Source organism: Amblyraja radiata, chromosome 8 (assembly GCF_010909765.2).
Source record: "Amblyraja radiata isolate CabotCenter1 chromosome 8, sAmbRad1.1.pri, whole genome shotgun sequence".
Taxonomy (NCBI): Eukaryota; Metazoa; Chordata; class Chondrichthyes; order Rajiformes; family Rajidae; genus Amblyraja; species Amblyraja radiata.
The window spans coordinates 36,992,239-37,010,722 of NC_045963.1; the positions used below are offsets into that span (position 1 = coordinate 36,992,239).

Below are 18,484 nucleotides of genomic sequence, written 5' to 3' on the forward strand. Positions count from 1 at the left end.
TATGTACACCTCTGATGTGGAAATTGTATCATACGGAAATGACTTAAAGTGGAAATGGGACGATGGCCTGAGATTCAGTGACAGAAATCACATGAGACATGTGTCACGTGTACTAGCATCAGAACAATTAAATTCCTACTTGCTGCAGCTTTACACGCTCATGAACGCAATAACACCCAACATATAATAATCAATAATTTAATAATGGTAATACAAAGTAACTAAATGAAGTTTGTAGTACAACCACAAATCGCAGTGTATAGATCATAGTTGGTGAGGTAGTGGTTAACGAAGTGCGCTATTCAAGAGCCTGTTGATTGCTGTGAAGAAGCTGCTCTTGAAATTGGTCACAGTTCACAAGCTCCTGTACCTTCCCGATGGTAGTAGTGAAATGAGAGCACGGCCAGGGTGATGTGGGTCTTTAATGATATTGCCTGCCTTTTTGAGGTAACATTTCTAGTAGATCCCGTCGATGGTGTGGAGGTCAATATCTGTGATGGAACAAGCTATGCCTTCCACTCTCTGTAACCTCCTTTGTTCATGGGCATTCAAGATACCAAACCAGGTGGCTTTGCAACCAGTCAGTATGCTCTCTATGTACACCTGTAGGAGTCCTCGGCGCCATACCAAATCGCCTCAGTCTTCTAAGGAAATTAGGTGTTGCTTTGTGATTGCATCAATGTGCTGGGTCCAGTACTGATCTTCAGAGATACTCTCTCCCCCGCTAGTCAAAGCCCATCGATGGGCTTCATGGATCCCTGGCTTTCCCTTTCTGAAGTCCACAAGGTTGAAAATATGATTGTCATTCCGTTAGCACTTAGATTATCAATCTCACCTTTTGTACTCTGACCTGTTATTCAAGTTCAAGTTAGTTTATTGTCATGTGTCCCTGTATAGGACAATGAAATTCTTGCTTTGCTTAAGCACACAGAAAATAGTAGGCATTTACTACAAAACAGATAAATGTGTCCATATACCATGATATAAATATATACACACATGAGTAAATAAACTGATAGTGCAAATAACAGAAAGTGGTTGGTAATAATCAGAGTTTTGTCCGAGCCAGGTTTAATAGCCTGATGGCTGAGGGGAAGTAACTATTCCTGAACCTGGTTGTTGCAGTCTTCAGGCTCCTGTACCTTCTACCTGAAGGTAGCAGGGAGATGAGTGTGTGGCCAGGATGGTGTGGGTCTTTCATGATACTGCCAGCCTTTTTGAGGCAGCGACTGCGATAGATCCCCTCGATGGAAGGAAGGTCAGAGCCGATGATGGACTGGGCAGTGTTTACTACTTTTTGTAGGCTTTTCCTTTCCAGGGCGCTCAAATTGCCGAACCAAGCCACGATGCAACCGGTCAGCAGGCTCTCGACTGTGCACCTGTAGAAGTTAGAGAGAGTCTTCCTTGACAATCCAACAATGGTGGCAGAGCATTGAATGTAAAGATGGCCTTTGAGCTGTGTATGCCTGAACAGTCATGGGTAGAGAGTGAGCTAAACAGGGATCTGAGTACACAGCCTAGAAGTGCTCCTGTGTTGATAGATATTGAGGTAGAAATACTGTTGCCAATTCATGCTGATTGTGGTCTTCCCATGAGGAAGTTGAGGATCCAATTGCAAAGGGATGCGCAGAGAGCTGGTTCGCTGAGTTTGATGATATGTTTGGCGGGGACAATAGTGTTGAACGGCAAGCTGGTAGTCGATGAATAACAACCTGATTTACATGTTCATATTGTCCAAGTGTTCAAGAGCAGAGTGAAGAGCGAGTGAGATCACATCCCCTGTAGATCTGTTGTGACAGGAGGTAAATTGTCGTGGTTACAGGTCCTTACCTAGGCAGGAGTTAACATGAAATAAACAACCACTCAAAACATTTAATCACCATAGAGGTTCGTGCCACTGGTCAGTCGTCACCAGGCATGTCACCTTATTCTTCTTGGGCAATGGCGTTACTGATGTCCTTTTGAAGAAAGTGGGGACGTCGGACTTCAGCAATAAAACATTGAGCAGGTCCACAAAACTCCACCCAGTTGGTCAGCGTAGATTTTAAGAATGGTACACCACCGAGGCCGCTCACTTTACGAGGATTCAACCTCGTGAAGGACCCTTCAACATCGACCTTGGTGATTGAGATCAGTGTCGTCAAGGGGTGGGGGAGCACAAGAAGGTACATCAATGTTCTCACTTTCGATACGTACGTAGAAAGCATCCAGCTCATCCAAGAGTGATGCATCTAAAAGCACTTTCTGGTCAGTCAAATTGGTACACGCACATGTGGCTGGTATGGAAAGTAAACTTAAAATTGCAGAAAGCATTCACAGAAAGGAAATCAGTAGAGACAGAAGGTTAAAAGTTTAAAAGTCTAGATGGAAAGGTGAAAACCCATGATAAGGAATCAAGCACATTTACTCTTTTCTTACGTTTCCTCCTCCTTCCAGTATACTTCTTTTCCAAAATTATTTAGTTTATTCTCCCTTTTCTATTTTCCTTTGATTCCCATCTCCTTAATATCAGGAAAGTGTCGGAGTAACTCAGCGGGTCAGGCAGCGTCCTTGGGAAAAAAAGGATGAGTGACGTTTCAGGTCGGAACCCTTCTTCAGACTGAAAATGAAGGGGGGGTGGGGAATTGGTGGTAGGAAAAGGCCAGACCAAACCAGGGCCAGCAACAGATGACCAAGGAAGGGTGGAAACCTCAATGGCCCATTGTTGCCTGGAGAAGAGGTGATATCGAAGGGATACGAGTTTTTTTATCAGGTATGTATCCACTTGATGGTGCTAATTCTCTGTAGCTCAAAACATTGAAATGTTCTTGTTATCAGAGCAAATGTGTGAAAATAACTTAATTCCTGCATTATTTCACAATATTTATCAATACGTTAATGATATAAGAATAAATAATTTAAGAAAAAATAATTCCGCAGCGGTTGTGGAGCGGTAGAGGACACCACGGCTATGCTTGGCCAGGCCGACCCTTTGTCACTCAAAGGGTGGTGGGTGTATGGAACAAGCTGCCAGAGGAGGTAGTTGAGGCTGGGACTATCCCAATGTTGGGCTGAAGGGCCTGTTTCCACACTGTATCACTCTATGACCCTGCATTGCCAGCAGGACAACGGGCCAGGTCAAGAACCCTGCACTTACAACAACTGGGACTTGAAAATGGCACCAAATCTGGCAACACTGTATCCTGCCTCAGTGTACTACTACTTACACACTCGCACTGTATCTGACACGCTTATCTAAAATGGATCTAATTGCTGATGTATAGTGATACTTGTACTGAACTGGATCCAAAAAAATATTTCACTGTACCTCGGTACATGTGACAATAAAGTACCATTGAACCTTTGAAATAATCCTATGGTCTTACAAAGTCTTGTCGGATGTCATTGAAATCCTTGCCATACTTTTCCAATGCTTCTTCAAACAAGTTCGCTTCGGACGCTGACCATTCTTCCATTTCATCTCTGCAGAGAATAGGACCGCCCTGTGGTACTAAGATGTTGATTGCCTGTGTCAAGTCATAGTTGCGCTTGTGTAAAGTGTTCATTGCGTGGAACTGATGGAAGAAAATAAAATTAAAAATAGATACCAGAAGTGATACAAAGAAAAGAGAAGACACAAATTTCCATTATGATGAAGCACTCAAAAGTAAAACAGAATGATGTAATTATCCTGTCTGATCTCTCTTGACATTGTTCACAAGTAAATAAATAAACAGTCACATTTCAAGTCAAGGGTGGATAAAGAATGATATTCAGGATAGCTGGAGTGCAAAGCACAAGGTGAATTTATCCACGACTAACAAGAGGAGAATAAGGCACTGGTGAGCAAGCATTTAAAAAGTTTGGGAGAATGGAAAACAGCAAAGGGCTACTGAACATGTTTGTGGTTTAAAACTACTGGAACTCAACTAATTGAAAACTAAAACTATAGGGGCAGCATGGTGGTGCAGCACTAGAGTTACTGCCAAACAGCGCCAGAGACTGGGGTTTGATCCTGACAATTGTTGCTGTCTGTACGGAGTTTGCACGTTCTCCCTGTGACCGCATGGGTTTTCCCCAGGTGCTCCGGTTTCTTCCCACACTCCAAACTTAGGTTACTTTGGCTTTGGTAAAAATTGTAAATGATCCCTAGTCTGTGGGATAGTGCTAGTGTACGGAGACAGCCTGGACTCGGTGGGCCAAAGGGCCTGTTTCCGCACTGTATCTCTAAACTAAACTAAAAGCAGTTCAGTTTTCTTGCATATGAAATTCTTAGTTTATTTCCTGTTCAAATATTTGATCCTTATTTATGCATGTTTTTTTTTCTAAAGCAGCAGCAAGACCAAACATTCAGAGAGTAAGCAGGACTTCCTGTTGACAGACCAATTATATCATTTCATTAAACCCAGAAGAGGCTATATATGCATAATTTGAAGAACTGTTTACCTTCTTGCTAGGCACATTACAATTTAACATTTAACATTTAACAGTTAACCCACTTTGTTCAGTCTTCAGAGAACTGAGCAGATTTCAAACTTTGGACTTCTAAGACATGCTCACAAACAAACCATTTTTTTTAAGAGTGTTAAAATAACAATGTAGGGCAACCTAATTATATTGCTCATGAATGATCTAATTTATGCCCTTTCTGGTCTTGATCCTGTTCCATAGATTCTCAATGCAAAATGAAATAATTATATTTCACTTATCTAGCCTTTTTCATTTAATTTTAAGAACACCAGCCAGTAACCACCATTAACTGGGGAAGGGTTATGATGTGGCTTCCAGAGACAAGGGAAGGAAACATGTCGATACATGAGGTGGGACCTTAGGGACAGAATACTCTGGACAATATAGTCTATTCAAATGCATAATTTCTCTCAATGTATTCATGGGCTGCTGAAGTCTTCTCCACCTTCCGAGCATTTGCACATTCAGTTTAGACTATTCAGAAATATTTAATATTTTTGGTGTGTATTATTTTTATACTTTTCTCATCGTCACGTTTTGTTCTTTGCGTTTTTATCATTTTGGTTGCCCGCACAAGAACTTTATGCCATTCGATTTATTTTCCGGCAGCTTTTTATTTTTATTCCCTCTCATTTTGAACAGTTTAACAATGAGTTCCAGATCAGAAGACGAATGTTTGAGCTGAAATACAATTGATTCATTTACATTTCTCCATTGGTGCTGCCAGACATGGTGAGGATTTCCAGCTATTTCTGTTTTGATTAACCGAAAGGGTGACTAGCACTATGCCAAAGAAAATCTGCTTAAGCTTAGATTGACAATGCCAAAAATATTTTGCTTTGTAAATTCAAATATACAAACATAGACAAAGTCCAAAGTTTAGCAGAAAGTACAATTCATTCATTCAAATTAGACAGAAATGCCTCACACAATTAAGTTTACACTCCTAAGTTGTTATTTGAAAACCGTAAATTATTACTTCCCCATAACAAAAGTTTGAAAAATATTTTTTTTTTTAACCCACCTGCCTGCGCTTGGTCCATATCCCTCCAAACTTGTCCTATCCATGTACCTGTCTAACTGTTTCTTAAACATTGGGATAGTCCCAGTCTTAACTACCTCCTCTGGCAGCTTGTTCCATACACCCACCACTCTTTGTGTGAAAAAGTTACCCCTCAGATTCCTATTAAATCTTTTCACCTTCACCTTGAACCTATGTGATCTGGGTCCTCGATTTCCCTACTCTGAGCAAGAGATTCTGTGCATCTACCCAATCTATTTCTCTCATGATTTTGTATACCTCTATAAGATCACCCCTCATTCTCCTGCTCTCCAAGGAATAGAGACCCAGCCTACTCAACCTCTCCCTATAGCTCAGACACTCTAGTCCAAGCACCATCCTCATAAATCTTCTCTGAACCCATTCAAGCTTGACTATATCTTTCCTATAACATGGTGCCCAGAACTGAACACAATATTCTAAATGCAGTCTCACTCAATACTCTGACTGATGAAGGCCAATGTTCCAAAAGCCTTTTAACCACCTTATTTACCAGCGACTAGACCTTCAAGGACCTCCTAGATCCCTCTGCTCTACGTAGATGGGACATATTGGACCGTGTGGGCAAGTTGAGCCGAAGGGCCTGTTTCCATGATTCTATATCAAAAGATTATCTTTAAAGCCTCTCTAATTAAATCCGTAACCCTAGATAATTTGAGGTAGCACAACATTTAGATTAAGTTAAGTTGAGTTTATTGTCAAATTACAGTGAGGTACAGGTACAATGAGATGATGAAGGATCTATGCAGGTGACATATTTCAATCTTTGTAAATCAATTCCCTTTGTAGATAAACATGCTTTAAGACCCAAATCCATATCTAACCAAGTGGATTATTGATATCACTTCCCCCATATCAATTCTTAAGATGTTTCCATAGACCTGGGAAAGGGATGCATAGCCAAGCACCAAATTTATAATGGCAATATATCTTTGACCCTAAAACGTGTACGAGGAGAACTGGTGTGATCTCACTTGGAAGATGCCAGCCATTTAATGCCTTTTAAACGTGATCAGCAAATGAAAATTGCAAGATAACAATGACCTTTCAACTATTCAAGCAATTCTGTCATTGCATTAGACCAATGGCTGATTGGCTCTTCAACTTCATCCATTGGTCTTGAAAGGAAACAATTAATTTCTATCATCAGCTTTGAACTTGCACGATAACAGCTGTTCCAATTTCTATCTTGAAAATGTGGATTGGTCTCAGCATCAATGAAATTCAGATTTCTACTATCTATAGGATGGCGAAAAACGTTTCTTGATTTCATTCCAGATGCCAAAACTAAACAAAATGCCGTTTTCACCAGATTTCTTACTGTTGCTATATGCTCTAGACAATTGTGAATTCATTTTAATATTAAAATGCTTGATGTCCTCTGGCAATGTGTCGTGCCATAAGCCAGGTATGTATGTATGTATGCACGCAAGCCTTACGGAATGACGAGATGACTAAATTTTCCTGGCAAGACCACCAGCATAATCAAGAACGAGTCTTACCCTGGTCACGCCCTCTTCTCCCATCAGTCAAGAGGTACAAAAGTGTGAAAACATACACCTCCAAATTTAGGGACAGTTTCTTCCCAGTTGTTATCAGGCAAATGAATCATATTATCAACAATTAGTGAGTGGCCCTGAGCTACCATCCACCTCATTGGAGACCCTTGGGCTATCTTTAATCAGACATTACTGGACTTCACCCTGCACTAAATGTTATTCACTTTATCATGTGAATGGCTGTGGATGGCTCGATTGTAATCATGTATATTCTTTCCGCTGACTGGTTAGCACGCAACAATAGCTTTTCACTGTACCTCGGCATTCATGACAATACACTAAATTAAGCTGATAAACCTTGGATAGCAAATGGAAAACAATACAGAACTTACCAGAGTAATGTCCCTTGAAGCAGCTGCTGCACTCATGTGTAAACTGGGCTGTCTGACAGAACTGCTACAATCCAAAGCTCTAGCAAACGTACCCACAGCGCTGTCGTGGAAAAGAGACGAGGGAAATGGTCAAGGAGTTTATTATTTATATGTTATGTAAGGACTTATTATTAGTAGGTAAACAGGAAAAATTCTATGTTGCATCTGAGACATCATACACAAAGCTTTCAATTTGAGTAGGATTACAGTACAGAAATATACCATTCAGTCCAACCTGTCTGACGTCCTCCTGACTTTCCTCATTAAAAAGCCATAAACTTTTCCTCTACTTCATGCTCCCTCATACAATTGGACATTCTCCCTTTAAATGTATTCATAGTATTGACTTCAACTATTCCCTGTGGTTAGCATTAATGTAAGATCATGAATAATTTCCAGACCTCCTTTATGTTCCCTGCCACACAGTTGAGACAAACAAAAAAACATTTATTTCAAGGACCCAGAATACATGCACTCTAATTGTGTTGTCCAATCTGAATGCAGGCCAGATTTATTTTTAATTCAACTACGGACAAATTAATAGCAAAAGATCCCTGGCTCTCCTGACTAAATTCCTTATAACGGGAACCTGTAAAATAAACTGAAAAACAATTATGTACCCTAGCAGCGTTTATGTTGCTGTGCTGAAAAATAAGACGGGCCAATTTATTGATATTTAAGATTTAATTCCTCACAACAACGCAATGCCTTTACAACATATTTTGTTTGGATGGCTATGGTACAAAAAAAATCAGAGAAATGCTTTGGCGTAGATCATTTGGAACATCAAGTCGATGTGAGGAAACCCATTGATCCTATCTTTAAGTTGTTTCTTTGCAGCCTTGTAAAACATTCCCAAGTGTTTATCCAACTTTTTTTTGAAGAAACTAATTGATTCTGTTTCTGCTTTTCACTCCGCTTATATAGTTTATCCAAAATGTTGAACTTGAATTTCTGATCCTTGAAACATTGGTAAAGGAAACATATTTTCTTTATTAACCCTATCTGTCATGATCTGGTACAGTCTATCAAGCCGTCTCTCAATACTCTTTGCTCCAAGCAGAAGAACATTTCCAATCCAACCTTACCACTGAAATCTCTCATACTGGGATGCCTGTTTGGAGCTCTTCTCCAGAATTTTCACACCAGTTCTAAATTGTGGTGCCCAAAATTGGACTCGTACTTTAGTTTGCCTGAAGAGTGCTTTGCACTCAACATGCCATCTGTATTTGTACTCTGATATCTCACTTTTATTTGCAAGTGCAGGTGCAATTATAACTTTTCACTGCACTTTTTCAACCAATTTTACCATAGTTCAAAATTGAGTCCGTTTTAAATTGAGATACTTATAATTCTTAAAGTACCATCTAGTGTAATGGTAAGTTGAACATAGACTCACGGTATCTCAAATGGGGAGAAATTAAACTCAACTGCCTTCAAATTTGATTGAGGAGGTGGAATGGGTTGGTTGGAGGTGGGAAGGAGTTGTGAAGATTAGAGCTTGCAATTGGGTTGCTGGCTGTTGGTGTCCTGGTTGAAGATGACTTTCCTCCAATTTTATTGGGCCACACTCTCAGAAAGCTCAGAATCACACAGTGGAAATTTACATCCTTGAATGAAATGGACTTGGCAAACATTTCTACCTGCCAAATTCACTATCATCTTCAAATTTGCCTCAAGATATCTCAAGGGCCCAAGATTTTGTCAGGCTCTTGCAACATATGGCCCACATGTAAGACTTGCATCAAGTTCATTGGGTCACCTCTGTCTACATTGAGATATCAGTAGGTTGCTGAGCTTTGTGGCTTTGGATGACTTCCCAGTTTACAGCGCATGATCAATATAGTGCATCATCAAAACAGTAAATTCACTTACTGTGAGATTCAAGAGTTTTCATAAATCCTCTGTAATTTCTCACAGCTCATGGTGTCAAATAAACACCTGTTCTATTATCTAGAAGAAGTGTTAATGTAGCAGCTTACTTGTTAATAACGCCACAACTGTAAGATTCATCTGTGATTTGGAATTTGAATGTCAGGATATATTCAATTATCCATCACGTATGAACTCCCCATTTAAACTCTGTTTTTTAAGTTGACATATGCTCCCTCTGATTACAGGAACAAGAGTGCACGCTAGGAAGTGCACATCCACTCTGCTTGCACACCATGGTTTAAAGAAATGGTGAGCTGCTGCGGCAGACGCCTCCCGGCGAGCCTCGGAGTAGCCTTGGCCGGAACCCCCGCAGGCCGGAGCCCGCGGCCGGTGAAGTCCACGGCCGAGGTCAGAGCCCCCGCGGCTGACAGAGCATGTGGATGACGGAGCCTGGGTCGACAGAGCCCATGGCTGGGGCCTGGGTCGGCACCACGGAGGCGACCGGAGAGGGCCCGGCAGCGATAGTGGAGGGGTCGGTGCGGCGGTCGATGAGGGCACCAACCGATGGACGAGGATGGACCCACTGCCGAGGGAAGGAACAAAGGAGTACCCAGCGTGGGGGGACTGCCACAAGGGAGGAGGAAGAACAATGGACAATGGGGTCCCGGCGTTGGGGTGCCGTCGTGAGGGGAGGGCGAGAACAAAGGGGGACTTGGCCCAGATATTGCGTATACTTTGTAACTTTGTCAGCACCCTTATGTGGCGACTATTTGCATACCGTGGGTACGTAAACAAAGAATTTCACTGTGACTTGTCATATGTGACAATAAAGTATTCAATTCAAATCAGCCAGCTAAGATCAAGGTCACAAATAAAAATAACTTTAAATTGAATGAACTATTTATGCAAGGCATGCTTTGCTTCTTCTCTCCAACTTGCCTTCTACTTGTAGTTCATTGCACTAACATTAAGCCTATAAGCTAAGGGCTTTATCATTCAAACGTCCCTCTAATATTCTGCAAGGCCCATATCTACACACATGTTTCATATAAACTATTAAGCTTTCTCTTAACTTCCTTCCTGCGGCTAAATATATTCTTTATGCTGAGCATCATGTTTACTTCTGGTACAGCAAAACATCAAAAGATGATATGGAATAATTTCTCAGTTTAAAATAACTTTTTAGGTCATCGAAGAATACTAGATGCTGTGGAAAATATGTTCAGCTAATTATGAATGTTAGCATTTAAATCTGTTGACTGGTTTCAAATTGGTGTCTGCTTCCACTGGAAAGATAAAAATGTCTGCCATTGTATTTATTAATCTTATGTTTCCCAAGATTTGAAACAATGCCATAAGTCGATGTTGTAACACTTGTGAGACTAGCCAACTGTAGAGGGCAGTATTAGCACCATCAAACATTCCCATTTTGATACGTGCATGTATGGAGTTTAGATTTAATTGCATGAGAACATTCTGGTGAACTTCACAATTAAACCAAAGAAATCAAAACTATACTGGTTGTCAATTATGTAGTGGTTTTACTACAGGTTAGCTCGTATTTAAAACATTAACACCATCAAACATTCACAATTTGATATATGCATTTAAGAATTAATATTTAATTGCATGAGTTAATTTACTGGTGAAATTCACAATTAAACCTTGTTAACCAATGAAACCCAAACAATTTGACTTTTTCTATAATTCTAGTCAATTCTGTAGTGGTTTTTAACATAACTGCTTGTATTAAAACTTTTCTTTTATAAAGTTCCTAGTTCTGCACACATTTTTGTATTTTTTTCCCTCCTCGCTACATACTTTCCTTACTTATAAGACACAACTAGGATTTCTTGCACTTTTGCCACCTTTTCTGTCAAACCTGCAGATTTCTCATTTGTTCTTTTTTTAACAATTTGAGTCTCTGACCTTTACCTTTTTCTGAAGCAGATTATGTAAGAAAATGGGAGGCAACATTTAGAGAATAAGAGCGTTGAATGGCTGCTGGATAAAAGTCCCTGACTCTCCGAGTCAAAGTCAGGATGAAATTTGCACCATGATGTGAGGCGGTGAGTGACAGACATTGGTTTGGGGGGGAGGGGGGGGAAGTTTAGTTTAGTTTAGAGATACAGCTCGTAAACAGGCCCTTTGGCCCACCGAGATCACATGCACTATCCAACACACTAGGGACAACTTACAATCTTTACCAAAGCCTATTAACCTACAAACATGTACGTCTTTGGAATGTGTGAAGAAACCGGAGCACCCAGGGAAAACCCACACGGTGACGGAGAGAACATACAAACTCCATACATACAGCACCCATAGCTCGGATCAAACCCGGGTCTCTGGCGCTGCAAGACGACAACTCTACCGCTGCACCACCATGCCACCCATTGGTGAGAAAGGAGCTGGGTCTGAAACTGGTGTAATCATTTGGCTGGATGTCGAAGCATGAATCCCTTGAACGTTTGACGGTATTGATGTCAGGGATATCCTGAACATACAAATAAACCCTAAGGATGGCAAAGACTACATCAAATCAATGAAACAACCAAACTATCACTCAAATGAATTAAACCAGAGTGAAGTCAAGTCAGAAAAATACTTCAAGCAGAACAGTGAACAGATAAGCGTAATTTTCCTGCTCCTTTGTGAGCAGCTTTCAATCACAACCATGACTACCTTCATCCCATTATATCCAATAACTAATTTCCCCAAAACACTTTAAGAATGAACTGCAGATGCTGCAAAATCGAAGGTACACAAAAATGCTGGAGAAACTCAGCGGGTGCAGCAGCATCTATGGAGCAAAAGAGATAGGCAACGTTTCGGGCCGAAACCCTTCTTCAGACTGATCAGTCTTCTTCAGACAGTCTGAAGAAGGGTTTCGGCCCGAAACGTTGCCTATCTCTTTTGCTCCATAGATGCTGCTGCACCTGCTGAGTTTCTCCAACATTTTTGTGTACCTCCCAAAAACACTTGTCCCCTGCCATGTGTTATCTCAAAACTAAACTAAACTAAGTTCAGGTCTCTGCTTAGGACACATTGTTTAAAATCAGGAAGATCAGAAAGAGGTCACGAAAACATGCCAAGGGATCAGATGGATCAGAAAACAGTACAATGGGAAAATAATAGAATTTACGTTGCAATTTGATATCTTTCATACCTACAAGATAGCAGCTCTACTTCTAGCACAGAGACACAGCTAGTATATCTGCTGCAGTTCCAGTGATTGGGCATAATCCTGACTTCCAGTATTGTCTATGAGGGGTTTACATGTTCTCTCTGTGGCCATGTAGGTAATTACTCTGCTTTCCTCAAAGTGTTTTGGTTCCCTCCGTGTGCGGACTTGGCATCGAAAGATGAGAAGCTGAAGCAAAGAAGTGGAAGCCAAATAACCGAACGGAAACAAAGCCTGAAACGCCAAATAACCGAAAGGATGGGACGCCTAAATGCAAACTAACCAAAAGGGCAGGACGCCTAAAAGCCAACTAACCGAAAGGCTGCGTCGCCTAAAAGCAAACTTACCAAAAGGCCGCTCTGCCGAGATGTCAATTAACCGAAAGGCTGCGTCACCTACAAGCCAACTCACCGAATGGCCGCTCAGCCAAAAAGTCAAATAACGGACATGACGTCGCCTGCGAGGCGGGACTTGTCAGCGATTGGTCCAGACCCCCGTGTCCATCACATCACTGGCCGATGGAGACGGGAGGGTGGGGGACATTTTCCCACACAAGCCATAGGTGGCTGGGCACTCTGAACCTGAGCACCAAGTTGTAAGCGGTCCATGTGAAAGGACAGCACCTACCAACAATGAAGGCACTATGAAACCAGCTGCCGCAAGCCCTTCACATAGGACGGGGTTTTAACTCTGCATTAAAAATCAAAAAAGAGTTACATAGATTTAAAAACAAAAATGTTACATGTATAAATAGTTCTTACATTTGGGAACCTGGTTAATTAAGTGGTGGGATTATTTCCCTGTTCTAACTGTGCCTTTGCTTTAGCCAGTGGTTACATCCATTCAATCCCTCATTTGCAAAGATGTGAGATTTCATTAAGAGCACACTTGGATGAATAGATGCAAGCGACATGTAAAGCCTCTCTTCCATGACAGGAAGCCGATGAAATGAGACAACTGTCACACCAAAGATCGACACAAAATGCTGGAGTGACTCAGTGGGATAGGCAGCATCTCTGGAGAGAAGGAATCCTTCAGGCTCAGTCTTTAGGTCTGAAGAATGGTCTCATTCTCTCCAGAGATGCTGCCTGTTCCGCTGAGTTCCTCCAGCTTTTTGTGTCCATCTTTGATTAAAACAGCTCACAGATTATCTGCTGTTGTGTGCGTGGGAGCTTTTTATGTGCGTTACGCAGGCAACCAGACGGTAATAAATAAAACGTGCTTCTTGTTGTCGGGGGGGGGGGGGGGGGGAATGGGTGGAGATACAATTGTTTGTTGTCATGCACACTTGTCATCGGGCTGCCAGGGAATTTGTGTGCCCCCCATGTGTGCCCCCCATCTGTCCCCGTGTCCGGGGTGGGTGTGAATCACCCGGTGTGGGTGTCAGGGGGTAAATCACCCCGTGTGTGGGTTGGGGTCCGGGGACGGGGGGTGAATCTCCCTGGTGTGGGAGTTGGAGTCTGATGGCGGTGCATCGCGGTCAGTGACTCTGGGTGGGCGGAGAGACCAGCCTGTCCCACATCTCTGCCCCACCCGTCGCTGCCAACACACAGCCCATCACAGTGCGGCTGCACGGGGGAGACGAGGTGGAGGGCGGCCATGGCCGTGGGAGAGTGGGGGCTGTCCCGAGGGATGCGCTCCTTCGGCCGCTTACAACTTGGTGCTCGGGTACAGAGTGCCCAGTCACCTATGGCTTGTGTGAGAAAATGACCCCCACCCTCCCATCTCCACCGGCCAGTGATGTGATGGACGCGGGGGTCTGGACCAATCGCTGACAAGTCCCGCCCCTCGGGCGACGTCATGTCCGTTATTTAACTTTTTGGCTGAGTGGCCATTTGGTGAGTTGGCTTGTAGGCGACGCAGCCTTTCTCTGAGTTGGCATTTCAGCAGAGCGGCCTTTCGGTGAGTTTGCTTTTAGGCGACACAACCTTTCGGTTAGTTGGCTTTTAGGCGTCCCGCCCTTTCGGTTAGTTTGCATTTAGGCATCCCACCTGTTCGGTTAGTTGGCATTTCGGCTTTGTTTCCATTCGGTTATTTGGCTTCCACTTCTTTGCTTCGGCTTCTCGTCCTACGACGCCACGTCCGGGTACCAGTTTCCTCCCATATCCCAAATACATGTGGATCAGTCGGCTAATTTGCATTTGTAAGGTGCCCTGAATGTGTCGGTGAGGGGGGGGGGGGGGGGGGGGGGGGGGGGGGGGAACTAATGGGGACTTGGGAGAATAAATCACTATGAGTGGAATTAGGTGCATGGATTTGACAGGCCACAGAGCCTGTTTCTGTATTTTTTAAGTCTGACAAGAAATAATAGTTATTACATTATCATTGCAAACCATATGGATACAGCAACAATTTCTCCTTCCAAGAGAATAATACAGCAATCCATTTAAATTTGTATTCCATCCTCTGAGTGAACCATTTAATGCAAGCTATAAAGTGCCTGATAGAAAATGCTTCAGACAGACATACGGGAACAAAAAAATCCTCATGGAAAGCAAAATATACAAAACAATTCTATACAAACATCAGTCTCCTATGTTGCTCCTCAAAGAAGTAAAACCAAGATTTCAGGTGAATAAGCATTAAAGAATAGACAGTTAAAAGGTTATTTGTATTCATTGTTATTTTAGTCATATATTCTGACATTTAATTCCATCGTGTCATATTTACAATGGATATGACATTACTTAAGTTTGTTATCTTGACATTCCACTATTTCACTCGTAGCAGTCTACAGAAGGGGAAAATTAACAAAAATTACACATTCGTGGAATATGTAATAGTAGTCCATATGGTTACGTAAATAAATCAAAATCACCTGTCACCTTCAGGTGAAAGAAAAAGGTGATAATACAAGATGGTGAGCATAGGAACATACTGTTCCCATTTTAAAGTTGTATACCCTGTCCTTAATATTTTCCATTATATTTAATTATATCATACCTCAAGAAAGAAAAAAATACAAAACACCTGGACTGCAAACTGCAAAATCTTTATCTAATTAAACGGAACACCAGAGGAAGCCAAAGTGCTGGTCATCAGGGACATTGCAGACCTGGATAAATACCAATGATCATCAAACTGGAATGCGAGGTAAAATTCATCAACACACACAACCATGACACACACTGAAGGAACTCACTCATTCACATTTGGAAACATCAGCCAAGTAACTAAAATAATAAGCGAGCAGAAACAACTGGAGCTACAACCATTTGAATACACCGATCACAATCTACAGGATTTGGAACACGATATAGACCCGGACAATAATTTCTACTCCAACTCCAACGACAATAATATCTGCTGCTACTACACTGATGAACAGTATAATCAGAACATTAAATCAAAAGGCAAATTATCGATTATCCACTTCAACAGCAGGAGCCTCTATGCGAATTTCAATAACATCAAAGAGTATTTACACAAATTTTCACAACCATTCAACGTTATTGCAATATCTGAAACATGGATCAACCAGGAAAAAGGAATCGACTTCGAGCTGGATGGATACGACTTTAATTACATTAACAGAAAAAATAAGGGTGGAGGAGGGGTAGCATTATATGTGGATACAACTTTGAATTATAGGGTATTAGATAATATGACAACTGTGGTTGACAATCTGCTGGAATGCATAACTATAGAAATATTCAACGGTAGAAATAAAAATGTCATCATTAGCTGCATATATAGGGCACCGGGGTCAAGTATTGAAATCTTCAGGGGCTGGATGGAGAGTATGTTTTCAATAACAAGTACCAAATCAGTTTTTTTATGTGGAGATTTCAATATCGACCTACTAAATCCTAACCAACACAACCTTACAGAAGACTTTGTCAACACAATGTACAGTATGAGTCTATTTCCCAAAATCACCAGACCCAGTAGAATTACTTCCCATTGTGCTACACTCATTGACAATATATTCAACAATGACATTGAAAACAAAACAGTAAGTGGATTATTAATTAACGATATAAGTGACCACTTGCCAATTTTCATAGTTTATGATTACATCCACAGGAACAACAAACCATACAAACTAACAGAATAGACGAGTGAGATCGGAGGAAGCTATCAAGGCACTAAAAAAGGACTTACTGGCACAAAACTGGGACATAATATATCAAAAAAGAGACATTGACAGAGCTTATGAAACATTTATTACTATGTTTAAGTCACTATATGATAAAAACTGTCCAATCAAAGAATATAACAGAAAACCAATAAATAGTAAATGTCCATGGATTACAAAGGGATTACAAAATGCTTGCAAAAAAAAAAAACACTATACAGAGATTTCATAAGACAGAGAACTAAAGATTCAGAAAATAAATATAAAAATTACAAAAATAAGTTAACTTATATTATAAGAACAAGCAAGAAAGATTATTATAAGAAAATATTAGATGATAACAAAAACAACATAAAAAGAATATGGAGTATACTTAATAATATTATCAGAAATGGCCCGGGGAAAACAAACTACCCGAAGTATTTTATTGATAAGGACAATGAAAATTATAATATGGAGGTTGTAGCTAATAGCTTTAATAATTTTTTTGTAAATGTTGGACCAGACCTGGCTAAACAAATCCCTGATCCAGGGACATCTGGAGAAACTCCTGAGAATTTATTGGAGAGAAATCCCTGCTCTATGTTTCTTATGGCAGTAGATGAAAAAGAACTGTTGGACATTGTTAAAACATATAAAAACAAAATGTCTACTGATTTCAACGACATTGACATGTCGTTATTTAAGATGGCCATTGAGGGGATTTCCAAACCTCTAACATTCATCTGTAATTTATCTTTCCAAACCGGTACTTTTCCAATCAAAATGAAAATAGCAAAAGTCATACCGATATACAAAACTGGGAACAAGCATCATTTTACATACTACAGACCTGTTTCTTTACTCCCTCAATTCTCCAAAATACTAGAAAAAATGTTCACCAATAGACTAGACATATTTGTAGAAAAGCATAAACTAATCACTGAAAGTCAATATGGATTTAGATCAAACAGATCAACATCACTTGCAATAATAGAATCAATTGAAGATATCACAAACGCTATTGACAATAAACTATATGCAGCTGGGATATTTATTGATATAAAGAAAGCATTTGATACGATCAATCATGATATTTTATTAAAAAAATTAGAAAGGTATGGCATCAGAGGTCTAGTACTGGATTGGATAAAAAGCTATTTAAGTAACAGGCAACAGTTTGTGAAGCTGGGCAGTTACAGTTCTACATGCTTGGACATTGCTTGTGGTGTCCCCCAGGGGTCAGTGTTGGGTCCAAAACTATTCACCATGTATATAAACGACATTTGTAATGTGTCCAATGCCTTGAGGCTGGTCTTGTTTGCAGACGACACAAATATTTTTTGTTCTGGGGAGAATTTAAAACAATTACTGGATAAAATAACAAAAGAAATGGGCAAACTGAAAACATGGTTTGACAGGAACAAAATATCATTAAACTTGAGCAAAACCAAAATAATGTTATTTGGTCATTGCAGAACAAATACACAAGCAAATATAAAGATAAATGGGGTTGAAATTGAACGAGTTCATGAAAATAAATTTATTGGGGTTATAATGGATGATAGAATCAGCTGGAAATCACACATTAAACATGTACAATCCAAACTGTCAAAAAGCATTTCTGTATTACACAAAGTTAAGCAGGTTCTGGATCACAAATCACTCCGCATTCTCTACTGTTCACTAATCTTACCCTATTTAAATTACTGTGCAGAAGTCTGGGGCAATAACTATAAAAGTTCGCTACATTCATTAACTATTCTGCAAAAAAGAGCAATACGTATTATTCACAATGTCAGGTATCTGGATCACACTAATCCATTATTCTTACAGTCAAAATTATTAAAATTAGTAGATTTGGTTGCATTTAAAACAGCACAGATAATGTTTAGGGCCAAAAATAAAAATTTACCTGGAAATATACAA

General features: G+C 40.6%; 1 protein-coding gene across 6 annotated transcripts in view; it reads right to left on the reverse strand.

Annotated features, from left to right (window-relative positions):
* Window positions 1-18,484, reverse strand: part of mta3 (metastasis associated 1 family member 3) — a 132,633-nt gene that overhangs the window by 26,119 nt on the left and 88,030 nt on the right. For all 6 annotated transcript variants that reach the window (XM_033025557.1, XM_033025553.1, XM_033025554.1 and 3 more), the window contains 2 exons: window positions 7,401-7,500; window positions 3,366-3,554 (listed from right to left, as the gene is read on the reverse strand). In XM_033025557.1, coding sequence (XP_032881448.1) covers window positions 3,366-3,554; window positions 7,401-7,500 — 289 coding nt within the window. The remainder of the gene's footprint in view (window positions 1-3,365; window positions 3,555-7,400; window positions 7,501-18,484) is intronic.